This window comes from Patagioenas fasciata, chromosome 33 (assembly GCF_037038585.1).
Source record: "Patagioenas fasciata isolate bPatFas1 chromosome 33, bPatFas1.hap1, whole genome shotgun sequence".
Classification (NCBI taxonomy): domain Eukaryota; kingdom Metazoa; phylum Chordata; class Aves; order Columbiformes; family Columbidae; genus Patagioenas; species Patagioenas fasciata.
In genome coordinates, this window is record NC_092552.1 from 402,213 (window position 1) to 416,248 (window position 14,036).

Here is a 14,036-nt window from a genome sequence, read left to right on the forward strand (position 1 = left end):
CCCCAGTAGTGTCCACCCAGTGTTCCCAGTGTGTCCCCGGTGTCCCCAGTGTCCCTAGCCCATGTCCCCCAGTGTCCCCCCAGTGTCCCCGTCTGGCACGTGTGGGACTGGAACAGGGAGAGGGACAGAGGGACAAGGGGACAAGGGGACCAGGGGACAGAGGGACAGGGGGACCAGGCGACAGAGGGACAGAGGGACTGAGGGACAGACGGACAAGGGGACCAGGGGACAGAGAGACAGAGGGACAGAGGGACAGGGGGACCGGGGGACAGAGGGACAGGGGGACCAGGGGACAGAGGCACAGAAGGACCAGGGGACAGAGGGACAGGGGGACAGGGGAACCAGGGGACAGAGGCACAGAAGGACCAGGGGACAGAGGGACAGAGGGACAGAGGGACAGGGGGACAGGGGGACCAGGGGACAGAGGGACAGAGGGACAGAAGGACCAGGGAACAGAGGGACAGGGGGACCAGGGGGACCAGGGGACAGAGGGACAGAAGGACCAGGGGACAGAGGGACAGAGGGCCAGAGGGACAGGGGGACAGGGGGACCAGGGGACAGAGGGACAGAGGGACAGAAGGACCAGGGGACAGAGGGACAGGGGGACCAGGGGACAGAGGCACAGAAGGACCAGGGGACAGAGGGACAGAGGGACAGGGGGACCAGGGGACAGAGGGACAGAGGGACAGAGGGACAGGGGGACAGGGGGACCAGGGGACAGAGGGACAGAAGGACCAGGGGACAGAGGGACAGGGGACCAGGGGACAGAAGGACAGAGATGGAGGGAGGGACAGACGGACAGACGCGGGGGAACCCCGAGGGCCGGCGGGGACAGACGGACGGGGCCCAGGACCGGCGGGCAGAGGGACCGGCGGCCCCGCGTGTCTTTCCGTCCGTGTGTCCGTCGGGGTTTCCGTCCGTGTGTCCGTCGGGGTTTCCGTCCGTGTGTCCGTCGGTGCTCCCGTGGCCCCGCCCCCGGCCCCGCCCCGGCTGCTCTGCGGCTCCGAGCGGCGGCGCCGGGACCGACGGACGGACACCGGGACCCACAGACAGACGGACGGACAGCGGCACCCGCAGACAGACGGACGGACACCGGGACCCACAGACCGACGGACGGACAGCGGCACCCGCAGACAGACGGACGCACAGCGGCACCGCCCCCCGCCCGGGGCCGCCAGCCCGGGGCCGCCCCCCCCCCGCAGGACCCGCCCCGCCGCCATCAGCGCGATCCCGGGACCCGGTACCGCCCCGGTGGCCCCAGCCCGGCATCCCGGTACCCCCCCCATCCTCCCGGTGCCCCCCCGATCCTCCCGGTGCCCCCCCCATCCTCCCGGTACCCCCCCCATCCTCCCGGTGCCCCCCCCATCCTCCCGGTGCCCCCATCCTCCCGGTGCTCCCCCCATCCTCCCGGTACCCCCCCCATCCTCCCGGTACCCCCCAGCATCCCCGTACCCCCCCCATCCTCCCGGTACCCCCCAGCATCCCCGTACCCCCCCCCATCCTCCCGGTACCCCCCCATCCTCCCGGTACCCCCCCCATCCTCCCGGTACCCCCATCCTCCCGGTGCCCCCCCAGCATCCCCGTACCCCCCCCATCCTCCCGGTGCCCCCATCCTCCCGTTATCCCCCCCCCCATCCTCCCGTTATCCCCTCTCCATCCTCCCGTTATCCGCCCCCCAGCATCCCGGTACCCCCCCCGGCCTCCCGGTCCCCCCCATCCTCCCTTTATCCCCGCCCCCAGCATCCCGATACCCCCATCCTCCCGGTACCCCCCCCACCCTCCCGTTATCCCCATCCCGGGCCCGTTATCCACCCCCCGGCCTCCCGGTCCCCCCCATCCTCCCATTATCCCCCCCCATCCTCCCGGTCCTCCCCTCCCGGTGCCCCCCCCATCCTCCCGGTCCCCCCCGCCCCATAACAACCGTTCCCGGTGCCCCCCCCGCTCCCGGTGCCCCCCCCCATGGCCCCCCAGGCCTGACCGGTGCCCCCCCCCCCCACTCCGGGCCGGAGCCGCCGCCCCCCCCCCGGAGCCGCGATGGGAACGTCCGGGGGCTGAACCCCCCCAGGTACCGGGGGCTGCGCCGGGGGCGCCGGGTTCTGCTGGGATGTGCTGGGCTGGACTGGGCCATACTGGGCTGGACTGGGCTGGACTGGGCCATACTGGGCTGGACTGGATTGTACTGGGCCCTGCATTGCTGGACTGGGCTGGACTGGGCCATACTGGGCCATACTGGGCTGGACTGGATTGTACTGGGCCCTGCATTGCTGGACTGGGCTGGACTGGGCCATACCGGGCTGGACTGGATTGTACTGGGCCCTGCATTGCTGGACTGGGCTGGACTGGGCTGTACTGGGCCATACCGGGCCATACCGGGCCATGTGCTGCTGTACTGGGCCATGTGCTGCTGTACTGGGCTGTACTGGGCTGTACTGGGCCATACTGGGCCATACCGGGCCATGTGCTGCTGTACTGGGCTGTACTGGGCCATACCGGGCCATACTGGGCCATGTGCTGCTGTACTGGGCCATGTGCTGCTGTACTGGGCTGGACTGGGCTGTACTGGGCCATACTGGGCCATACCGGGCCATGTGCTGCTGTACTGGGCTGTACTGGGCCATACCGGGCCATACTGGGCCATGTGCTGCTGTACTGGGCCATGTGCTGCTGTACTGGGCTGGACTGGGCTGTACTGGGCCATACTGGGCCATACCGGGCCATGTGCTGCTGTACTGGTCTGTACTGGGCCATGCACTGCTGTACTGGTTTGTACTGGGCCGTACTGGGTCCTGCAGTCCCGTACTGGGCTGTACTGGGCCACGTGCTGCTGTACTGGTTTGTACTGGGCCATACTGGGACCTGCACTGCTGTACTGGGCCATACTGGGCCCTGCAGTCCCATACTGGGCTGTACTGGGCCATTCTGGGCCGCGTGCTGCTGTACTGGGCTGTACTGGGCCATACTGGGCTGTGCACTGCTGTACTGGTTTGTACTGGGACATACTGGGCGATGCACTGCTGTACTGGTTTCTACTGGGCCATACTGGGCTGTGCGCTGCTGTATCAGTTTGTACTGGTTTGTACTGGGCCATACTGGGCCGTGCGCTGCCGTACTGGTCTGTACTGGTCTGTACCGGGTTGTGCACTCCTGTACTGGGCCATACCGGGCTGTACTGGTCCATGCTGGGCTGTGCAGCCCATACTGGGCTGGACTGGGCTGTGCTGGGCTGGACTGGACCATACTGGTTTATATGGGGCGATACTGGGTTAGATTGGGGTGATACTGGGATAGAGGGGGCCATACTGGGATAGATGGGGCCGCACTGGGTTGTGCTGAGCCGTACTGGTCTGTACTGGTCCATACTGGCCCGTCCCCTGTCCCCACAGGCCCCGCGGCGACGCCCGGACGGGACCGACATGGAGCCCTGAGAGGAGGTACTGGGAGCACTGGGAGCACTGGGATGGGCACTGGGAGCACTGGGAGCACCGGGAGCACTGGGGGCACTGGGAGAGGAGCACTGGGAGCACTGGGGGCACTGGGAGCACTGGAATGGGTACTGGGGGCACTGGGAGCACTGGAATGGGTACTGGGAGCACTGGGGGCACTGGGATGGGCACTGGGAGCACTGGGAGCACCGGGAGCACTGGGAGAGGAGCACTGGGAGCACTGGGGGCACTGGGATGGGTACTGGGAGCACTGAGGGCACGGGGAGCACTGGGAGCACTGGGAGAGGAGCACTGGGAGCACTGGGATGGGTACTGGGAGCACTGGGGGCACTGGGATGGGTACTGGGAGCACTGGGGGCACTGGGATGGGCACTGGGAGCACTGGGAGCACCGGGAACACTGGGAGCACCGGGAACACTGGGAGCACTGGGAGCACTGGGAGAGGAGCACTGGGGGCACTGGGATGGGCACTGGGAGCACTGGGAGCACCGGGAACACTGGGAGCACTGGGAGAGGAGCACTGGGAGCACTGGGGGCACTGGGATGGGTACTGGGAGCACTGGGGGCACTGGGAGCACTGGGATGGGTACTGGGAGCACTGGGGGCACTGGGATGGGTACTGGGAGCACTGAGGGCACGGGGAGCACGGGGAGCACTGGGAGCACTGGGAGAGGAGCATTGATGGCACTGGGAGCACTGGGGACACTGGGAGCACTGGGATGGGTACTGGGAGCACTGGGGGCACTGGCATGGGTACTGGGAGCACTGGGGGCACGGGGAGCAATGGGAGCACTGGGAGCACTGGGAGAGGAGCACTGGGAACACTGGGATGGGCACTGGGAGCACCAGGAGCACTGGGAACACTGGGATGGGCACTGGGAACACTGGGAGCCCCCAAGGGATTGATTGGTGTGTCCCACTGGGCCCGATCCTGCCCCCTTTGGGCCCGATCCTGCTCCATTTGGGCCCAATCCTCCTCCTTTTGGGGCCCGATCCTGCCCCCTTTGGGCCCGATCCTGCTCCCTTTGGGCCCGATCCTGCCCCCTTTGGGCCTGATCCTGCTCCCTTTGGGCCCGATCCTGCTCCCTTTGGGCCTGATCCTGCTCCCTTTGGGCCCGATCCTGCTCCCTTTGGGGCCCGATCCTGCCCCCTTTGGGCCTGATCCTGCTCCGTTGGAGCCCAGTCCTGTTCCCTTTGGGCCCAATCCTGCTCCCTTTGGGGCCTGATCCTGCTCCCTTTGGGGCCCGATCCTGCTCCGTTGCGGCCCAATTCTGTCCCCTTTGGTCCCAATCCCGCTCCCTTTGGGCCCGATCCTGTCCCCTTTGGGCCTGATCCTACTCTGTTGGAGCCCGATCCCGCCCCCTTTGGGCCCGATCCTGTCCCCTTTGGTCCCAATCCCGCTCCCTTTGGAGCCCGATCCCGTCCCCTTTGGGCCCGATCCTGTCCCCTTTGGTCCCAATCCCGCTCCCTTTGGAGCCCGATCCCGCCCCCTCGGGGCCCGATCCTGCCCACCCTACCCCCCTTTCCCCCCCCATCTCGCAGGTGCCGCCGTGGGATGGCGAAGCTGCTGGTGCCCCTGGTGATGCTGGGGGCGGTGGCTGCGGCCGGCGGGGGCTCCTTGGCGCCGGGGGGGTCGGGCGGCGGCTCCAGCTCCGGCTCCAGCTCCACGTCCACGTCCCACCGCTGCCCCCCGCGCTGCCTTTGCCCCGCGGCCGCCCCCAGCCCCACGCTGCTGTGCGCCCGCACGGGGCTCCTGGCCGTGCCGCCCAGCCTGGACCGCGGCGCCGTGGAGCTGCGCCTGGCCGACAACTTCATCGGCGCCGTGGGCCGCGCCGACTTCGCCAACATGAGCAGCCTGGTGCACCTCACCCTGTCCCGCAACGGCCTGCGCCGCCTGGCCCCGGGCGCCTTCGCCGACCTGCGCGCCCTGCGCGCCCTGCACCTGGACGGCAACCGCCTGCCGGCGCTGAGCGGCGCGCAGCTCCGCGGGCTGGCCAGCCTGCGCCACCTCATCCTGGCCAACAACCAGCTGGCGGCCATCGAGCCGGGCGCCTTCGCCGCCTTCGCCGCCACCGTGGAGGACCTGGACCTGTCGCACAACAACCTCCCCGCGCTGCCCTGGGACGCCGTGGCCGCCATGGCCTCGCTGGCCACGCTCACGCTGGACCACAACCTCCTGGAGCGCGTCCCCGCGGGCGCCGTGGCGCGCCTGCCGCGCCTGGCCCGCCTGGACCTCACCGCCAACCGCCTGCGGGCGCTGCCGCCCGTGCCCGGCCCCCCCGGCCCCAGCTTGGCGGCGGGGGGGAACCCGCTGCATTGCAACTGCGAGCTGCTGTGGCTGCGGCGCCTGGCGCGGCCGGGCCGGCTGGAGAGCTGCGCCACGCCGGCGCCGCTGGCCGGGCGGCTGCTGTGGGCCGTGCCCGAGGAGGAGCTCACCTGCCGCGCCCCGTCCATCGCCGGCGCCGCCGCGGTGCCGCCCGCCGTGCTGGAGGGGCAGCCGCTGCGCTTGGGCTGCTCGGCGGCCGGGGACCCCCCCCCGGCGCTGCACTGGTTGGGGCCGGACGGGCGGGTGGTGCAGAACGGCTCCCGGCGCGCCGTGGGGGCCGACGGCTCCAGCGTGGAGCTGCGGGTGGCCACGCTGGGCGACCACGGCCACTTCACCTGCGTGGCGTCCAACGCGGCGGGCGAGGCGGCGGCCAGGGTGAGGGTGGAGGTGCTGCCGCTGCCGGTGGCGCCCAACGGGGACAACGGCGACAACGGCGACGCCAACGGCCCCTCGGACATGGCGAGGGGGGACGGCGGCGGGGGGGACGGCGGCGGGGCCAACGGGACCCGGCGCGCCGCGGGGGCGGCGGTGGCGGCCGAGGTGACGGCGGCGGCCGCTCGCATCCGGTGGCTGCCCCGGCGCCACGGACCCGGCGTCCGCGGCTTCCAGCTGCGCTACAACAGCTCCGGAGACGAGGCGCTGGTCTATAGGTGGGTGCTAAGGGGGGTTGGGGGGGTTTGGGGGGTCCTGGGGGGGTTTGGGGGATCGTTGGGGGGGTCCTGGGGGTCTTTGGGGAGTCCTGGGGGTCTTTGGGGGATCCTGGGGGTCCTGGGAGGCTCTGGGGGTCCTGGGAGGCTCTGGGGGGTCCTGGGGGTCTTTGGGGGCTCTGGGGGGTGCTGGGGGGTCAGGGGGGTCCTGGGAGGGTTTGGGGGGTCCTGGGGGTCTTTGGGGAGTCCTGGGGGTCTTTGGGGGATCGTTGGGGGGTCCTGGGGGTTCTGGAGGGTCAGGGGGGTCCTGGGAGGGTTTGGGGAGTCCTGGGGGTCCTGGGGGCTCTGGGGGTTCTGGAGGGTCTGGAGGGTCCTGGGGGTCTTTGGGGAGTCCTGGGGGTGTTTGGGGGATCCTCGGGGTCCTGGGAGGCTCTGGGGGTCAGGGGGGTCCTGGGAGGGTTTGGGGGATCGTTGGGGGGTCCTGGGGGCTCTGGGGGGTCCTGGGGGTCTTTGGGGAGTCCTGGGGGTGTTTGGGGGATCCTGGGGGTCCTGGGAGGCTCTGGAGGGTCTGGGGGTTCTGGAGGGTCTGGGGGTCTTTGGGGGCTCTGAGGGATCTTGGGAAGGTTTGGGGGTTCAAGAGGGGTCCGGGGGGTGTTTTGGGGGGTTCTGGAGGGTCAGGGGGGTTCTGGGAGGCTTTGGGGAGTCCTGGGGTTCTCAGGGGGGTCCTGGGGCTCTGGGATTTTGAGGGGGGGTCCAGGGGGTCCTGGGACTCTGCGATTTTGAGGGGGGGTCCAGGGGATCTTGGGACTCTGGGATTTTGAGGGGGGGTCCAGTGGGTCCTGGGACTCTGGGATTTTGAGGGGGGGTCCAGGGGGTCCTGGGACTCTGGGATTTTGAGGGGAGGTCCAGGGGGTCCTGGGACTCTGGGGTTTTGAGGGGGGGTCCAGGGGGTCCTGGGACTCTGGGATTTTGAGGGGGGGTCCAGGGGGTCCTGGGACTCTGGGATTTTGAGGGGGGGGTCCAGGGGGTCCTGGGACTCTGGGGTTTTGAGGGGGGTCCAGGGGGTCCTGGGACTCTGGGGTTTTGAGGGGGGTCCAGGGGGTCCTGGGACTCCGGGGTTTTGAGGGGGGTCCAGGGGGCCCTGCGGCTCGGGGGGTCCCGGGGGCTCTCCGGGGGTCCCGTGGTGCCACCGTCCCGTGTCCCCAGGCTGCTGCCGCCCTCCAGCCGCAGTTTGGAGCTGCGGGACCTGGCCGGGGGCCGCGAGTACCAGCTCTGCGTGTCCGCGCTCTACGGCGGGGACCCCCCCGGCGCGCCCCCCCCGCGGCCGCGCTCCCTGGGCTGCGTGCGCTTCACCACCCCCCCGGGCACGGGGAGCGTGGGGGGGGGCCCCGCCGCCCCCTCCTGCTCGGCCGCCCCCCAGCAGCCGCATTTCCTGGGGGGCACCGTGATCGTGGTGATCGGCGCCGCCATCGCCGCCTCGGTCCTGGTCTTCATCCTCATCCTCACCGCGCGCTACAAAGCGGCTGCGCGCCGCCCCCCCCCCCAGCGTGGCGTCCGTTTGCTCGCAGACCAACGGCGCCCCCCGCCCCCCCGAGCCGGAGCCGCCCCCCCCCGCGCCGCAGACCCCCCCGCTCGCACCAACGGCACCCATGGGTGCCCCGGGGGGGTTGTTCCCCAGCCACAGCTTCCCCCGGCGCGCACGGACTCGGCGCCACGGCCTGGACGCGCAGCCCGGGGGGGGCGCGGCGCTGCGCCCCTCGTTCGGGAGCACGCACTGGATGCTGGAGAGCACCGTGTGACGGGGGGGCACCCATGGGTGCTGGGAGCACCGTGTGATGGGGGCACCCATGGGTGCTGAGAGCATCGGGTGATGGGGGCACCCATGGGTGCTGGGAGCACCGTGTGACGGGGGGGCACCCATGGGTGCTGGGGACCCCTCGTTCGGGAGCACCCACTGGATGCTGGAGAGCACTGGGTGATGTGGGGCACCCATGGGTGCTGGGAGCACCGTGTGATGGGGGCACCCATGGGTGCTGGGAGCATCGGGTGATGGGGGCGCCCATGGGTGCTGGGAGCACCGTGTGACGGGGGGCACCCATGGGTGCTGGGGGCCCCTCGTTCGGGAGCACCCACTGGATGCTGGAGAGCACCGTGTGACGGGGGGGCACCCATGGGTGCTGGGAGCACCGTGTGATGGGGGCACCCATGGGTGCTGGGAGCACCGTGTGACGGGGGCACCCATGGGTGCTGGGAGCACCGTGTGACGGGGGGGCACCCATGGGTGCTGTGGAGCATCGGGTCATGGGGGCACCCATGGGTGCTGGGGGCCCCTCGTTCGGGAGCACCCACTGGATGCTGGAGAGCACCGTGTGACGGGGGGGCACCCATGGGTGCTGGGAGCACCGTGTGATGGGGCACCCATGGGTGCTGGGGGCCCCTCGTTCGGGAGCACCCACTGGATGCTGGAGAGCACTGGGTGATGTGGGGCACCCATGGGTGCTGGGAGCATCGGGTGATGGGGGGGCACCCATGGGTGCTGGGGGCCCCTCAATGTGGGAGCATCATGTGATTGGGGGGCACCCATGGGTGCTGTGGAACATCGGGTGATGGGGGCACCCGTGGGTGCTGGGGGCCCCTCAGTGTGGGAGCACCGTGTGACATGGGGGGCACCCATGGGTGCTGGGAGCATTGGGTGATTGGGGGGCACCCGTGGGTGCTGGGAGCACCGTGTGACATGGGGGGCACCCGTGGGTGCTGGGAGCACCGTGTGACATGGGGGGCACCCATGGGTGCTGGGAGCATCGGGTGATTGGGGGGCACCCATGGGTGCTGGGAGCATTGGGTGATTGGGGGGCACCCATGGGTGCTGGGAGCACCGTGTGACATGGGGGGCACCCATGGGTGCGAGGTGAGGAGGGGTGCGGAGGGGATGGAAGAGCTGGGGGGTTCTGGGAACCCTTGGGTGCTCCTGGGGGGTCTGAATGCAGCGTTGGGTGCCCCTGGGCGCCCTTGGGGGTCCTGGGCACCCTTGGGTGCTCTCAGGTGCCCAAATGCACCCTTGGGTGCTCCTGGGAACTCTTGGGTGCTTTCAATGCACTCTTGGGTGCTCCTGGGTGCCCCAATGCTCCCTTGGGTGCTCCTGGGGGTCCTGTGCACCCTTGGGGGGTCCTGGGAACCCTTGGGGGGTCCCCGATGCACCCTTGGGTGCTCTCAGATGCCCCAACGCACCCTCGGGGGGTCCTGGGTGCTCCGATGCAGCTTTGGGTGCTCCTGGGTACCTCTGGGTGCTCCCAGATACCCCAACGCACCCTTGGGGGGTCCTGGGTGCCCCAGTGCAGTTTTGGGTGCTCCTGGGTACCTCTGGGTGCTCCCAGATGCCCCAACGCACCCTTGGGGGGGTCCTGGGTGCTCCGATGCAGTTTTGGGTGCTCCTGGGTACCTCTGGGTGCTCTCAGATGCCCCAACGCACCCTTGGGGGGGTCCTGGGTGCTCCGATGCAGCTTTGGGTGCTCCTGGGTACCTCTGGGTGCTCTCAGATGCCCCAACGCACCCTTGGGGGGTCCTGGGTGCTCCGATGCAGTTTTGGGTGCTCCTGGGTACCTCTGGGTGCTCCCAGATGCCCCAACGCACCCTTGGGTGCTCCCGTGCCCCCCGGTGCCCCGCCGGGGGTCCCCCTGCCCCACTGATTTGTCTGCACAGATGACACGAGAACCGCAACCCCCCCCCCTCAAATCCCCCTCCCCCGGACGCCTGGGTCCCCCCGATGTGTGTGTGTCCCCCCCCACTTTACCCCCGTGTCCCCCCCCGAAGGCCCGGGGTCTCCTATCTGGCTGGTCTGGATAACCCCCCATTGTCCCCAGCCCCATTTGCCCCGTCCCCCCCACCAGCCGCCCCCCCGGCCCCCCCCGGGCCCCCCCCGGGCCGCTGCAGCGTTTATCACGTTTTTACATTAAAACCTGCGCCCCCCCCGCCCGGGGCGATGGAACCGGCCGTGTCCGCGGTTGCCAGGCAACGGTTGGCGGGAAAGCGCAGGGGCGGGGCCTCGGGGGCAGTAATATGCAGATGAGGGGGCGGAGCTTGAGGCGGGGAACAACCCCCCCTCCCCCGCCCCGCCCTTGTCCTTCAGTTTCCCCATGGCCACGGTCGGGGCGAGGGGAGCCGGACGCCTGGGTCCCTTCTCGCGGGGTGCGGGGGGTGGAGGCCTCGGACGCCTGGGTCCCTTCCCAGAGGGGGTGGAGGCACCGGACGCCTGGGTCCCTTCCCAGGGGGATTGGTCACCCCGGACGCCTGGGTCCCTTTCCGGGGGGGTTGGTTGCCCCGGACACCTGGGTCCCTTCCTGGGGGAGGTTGGTTGCCCCAGATGCCTGGGTCCCTTTCCAGGGGGGGTTGGTCGCCCCGGACGCCTGGGTCCCTTCCCAGGGGGGGTTGGTTGCCCCAGACGCCTGGGTCCCTTCCTGGGGGGGCTGAAGGTCCCAGACGCCTGGGTCCCTTCCCACGGGAACTTGAAGGTCCCGGATGCCTGGGTCCCTTCCCGGGGGGGTTGGTTGCCCCAGACGCCTGGGTCCCTTCCCAGGGGGACTTGAAGGTCCCGGACGCCTGGGTCCCTTCCCAGGGGGACTTGAAGGTCCCGAACGCCTGGGTCCCTTCCCAGGGGGACTTGAAGGTCCCGGACGCCTGGGTCCCTTCCCAGGGGGACTTGAAGGTCCCGGACGCCTGGGTCCCTTCCCAGGGGGACTTGAAGGTCCCGGACGCCTGGGTCCCTTCCCAGGGGGACTTGAAGGTCCCGGACGCCTGGGTCCCTTCCCAGGGGGACTTGAAGGTCCCGAACGCCTGGGTCCCTTCCCAGGGGGACTTGAAGGTCCCGGACGCCTGGGTCCCTTCCCAGGGGGACTTGAAGGTCCCGAACGCCTGGGTCCCTTCCCAGGGGGACTTGAAGGTCCCGGACGCCTGGGTCCCTTCCCAGGGGGACTTGAAGGTCCCGGACGCCTGGGTCCCTTCCCAGGGGGACTTGAAGGTCCCGGACGCCTGGGTCCCTTCCCAGGTGGGCAAACAAAGGTGGCGGGCGGCCGCCGTCACCTGTGTCCCCTCCCAGGGGCGGCCACACCCCCATCCCTGTCCCTCCCCGGCTATAACCGCGGCACCACCGGCGCGGCCGGGCGGGCGATGGCGGCGCTGGCGACGGTGACGGTGACGGTGGTGGCGGCGCTGGCGGCGCTGGGGGGCGCGGGGGCGCAGTGCCCGGCGCCCGCGTCCCTGTCCCTCGAGGACGGCACCCGGCTGTGCGCGCTGCTCTACGCCGACGACAGCCCCTACTACGACCAGTGCTGCGGGGGGGCCGCGCTGGAGGTGGCCCCCGGCGACGACTTCCCCTACATGCCCCTGGGCTGGGGCAACCGCGTGTCCTCGCTGGTGGTGGGGACGCGGTGCAAGCTCACGGTCTGGTCGCGCGCCGGCAAGAGGGGCCAGAGGCACAGCTTCAGCGCCGGGGAGGTGCCGCGGCTGCAGGAGGTGAAGAAGGGGCTGTTCGGCAACTGGAACAACGCCATCAGCGGGTATTACTGCGAGTGTAAGTGAGGAGGGGGCGCCGGGGGCCATGGGGGTGTCGGCGGTCAATGGGAGTCGAGACGAGTCAATGTGGGTCAACGGGAGTCAACGTGGGTCAATGGGAGTCAACGCGGGTCAATGGGAGTCAACATGGGTCAACGGGAGTCAACGTGGGTCAACAGGAGTCAACGTGGGTCAACGGGAGTCAATGCGGGGCAACGGGAGTCAACGTGGCTCAATGGGAGTCAACACGGGTCAACGGGAGTCAACACGGGTCAATGGGAGTCAACGCGGGGCAATATGAGTCAACACGGGTCAACGGGAGTCAACGTGGGTCAACGGGAGTCAACGTGGCTCAACGGGAGTCAACGTGGTCAACGGGAGTCAACGTGGGTCAACGGGAGTCAATGCGGGGCAACGGGAGTCAATGCGGGGCAACGGGAGTCAATGGGAGTCAATGTGGGGCAACACGAGTCAATGTGGGTCAAGAGTGATCAATGGGAGTCAACACGGGTCAACGTGGGGCAACATGAGTCAACGTGGGTCAAGACTGGTCAACGTGAGTCAACGTGGGTCAACACGAGTCAATGTGGGTCAAGACTGGCCAACACGAGTCAATGTGGGTCAACGCGGGTCAAGACTGGTCAACGTGAGTCAACGTGGGTCAACACGAGCCAACACGAGTCAATGTGGGTCAACGCGGGTCAAGACTGGTCAACGTGGGTCAAGACTGGTCAACACGAGTCAAGACTGGTCAACGCGGGTCAACGTGGGTCAAGACTGGTCAACGTGGGTCAAGACTGGTCAACGTGGGTCAAGACTGGTCAACATGAGTCAACACAAATCAAGACCGGTCAACACGAGTCAAGATTGGTCAACACGGGTCAACACGGTTCAAGACTGGTCAATGTGAGTCAACACGAATCCAGACTGGTCAACGCGGGTCAAGACTGGTCAACGCGGGTCAACACGAGTCAAGACTGGTCAACGCGGGTCAACACGAGTCAAGACTGGTCAACGCGGGTCAAAATGGGTCAAGACTGGTCAACGTGGGTCAACGTGAGTCAAGACTGGTCAATGCGGGTCAAAATGGGTCAAGACTGGTCAACGCGGGTCAACGTGAGTCAAGACTGGTCAACGTGGGTCAAGACTGGTCAACATGGGTCAACGTGGGTCAAGACTGGTCAACGTGGTCAAGACTGGTCAATGCGGGTCAAGACTGGTCAATGCGGGTCAAGACTGGTCAATGCGGGTCAAGACTGGTCAACGCGGGTCAAGACTGGTCAACGCGGGTCAACGTGGTCAAGACTGGTCAACGCGGGTCATCACCAATCAACACCGGTCAACACAAGTCAACGTTGACCCAGACACGTCAACGCGAGTCAGCCCAGGTCAACATGGGAACATCGGCCAAGACGACTCAACGTGAGCCCCCCCAGACCCCTGTGACCCCCCCCGCTCTCTCCATGAGCCCCCCCAGATCCCCATGAGCCCCCCAGATCCCCATGACCCCCCAGGTCCCATCCAATAAAGCCTGGAGGCCGCAGCATCTCCCGCCCCACTGGTGCTTTATTGGGGGGGCCCCACTGTCACCCCTCCCCAAATTGTGTCCCATTCCCACCCCCCCCCCCCCAAAAAGAAGCCGCATGGGACACGGGGGGATCTCCAAAAGGCCACGTGTAATCTCGGGGGGGGGGGTCCCCGTGCCCCCCCCCACCCCATTGTTACAAAACGATATAAATAGTTCTCATAAAAAGAAATAAAATGGGGGGGGACAAACAAAAAACCCCAAACTAAGGGAAAGGGGGGGTGGGGACCCCCATCAGTAGTGTGGCCGCGGGGGGGCCGGATGCAGGGGGGCCCCCCCGGGGGTAAAAAAAGGGGTTTAAAGAAAGAGTAAGTGGGGGACACACACACAACCCCCAAGGGCCCCCCCCGGGGTCCCCACCCCCTCCCAGCTCAGTAGTTTGGGGGGGTCTGTGTGTCCCCCCCCCCCCAAGTCATGAGTCCAGTTGAGAGGTGATGGGGGGGATGTCACCGAGGCCCCCCCGGGGTCATTGGGATGGGGGGACCCTG

At 68.5% G+C, this 14,036-nt stretch overlaps 2 protein-coding genes across 2 annotated transcripts; both read left to right on the forward strand.

Moving 5' to 3' along the window:
- Positions 1 to 1,990: 1,990 nt before the first annotated feature.
- Positions 1,991 to 8,275, forward strand: LRFN1 (leucine rich repeat and fibronectin type III domain containing 1). The gene is given in 5 exon segments (XM_065859426.2): positions 1,991 to 2,065; positions 3,384 to 3,431; positions 4,986 to 6,419; positions 7,623 to 7,955; positions 7,957 to 8,275. Coding segments are annotated over 3 exon segments (2,013 nt in total). The 5' UTR covers positions 1,991 to 2,065; positions 3,384 to 3,431; positions 4,986 to 4,998; the 3' UTR covers positions 8,216 to 8,275.
- A 3,098-nt stretch (positions 8,276 to 11,373) lies between these two features.
- Positions 11,374 to 13,509, forward strand: SYCN (syncollin). The gene is made up of 2 exons (XM_065859476.2): positions 11,374 to 11,982; positions 12,143 to 13,509. Coding segments are annotated over exons 1-2 (405 nt in total). The 5' UTR covers positions 11,374 to 11,579; the 3' UTR covers positions 12,145 to 13,509.
- The last annotated feature ends 527 nt before the right edge of the window (positions 13,510 to 14,036 follow it).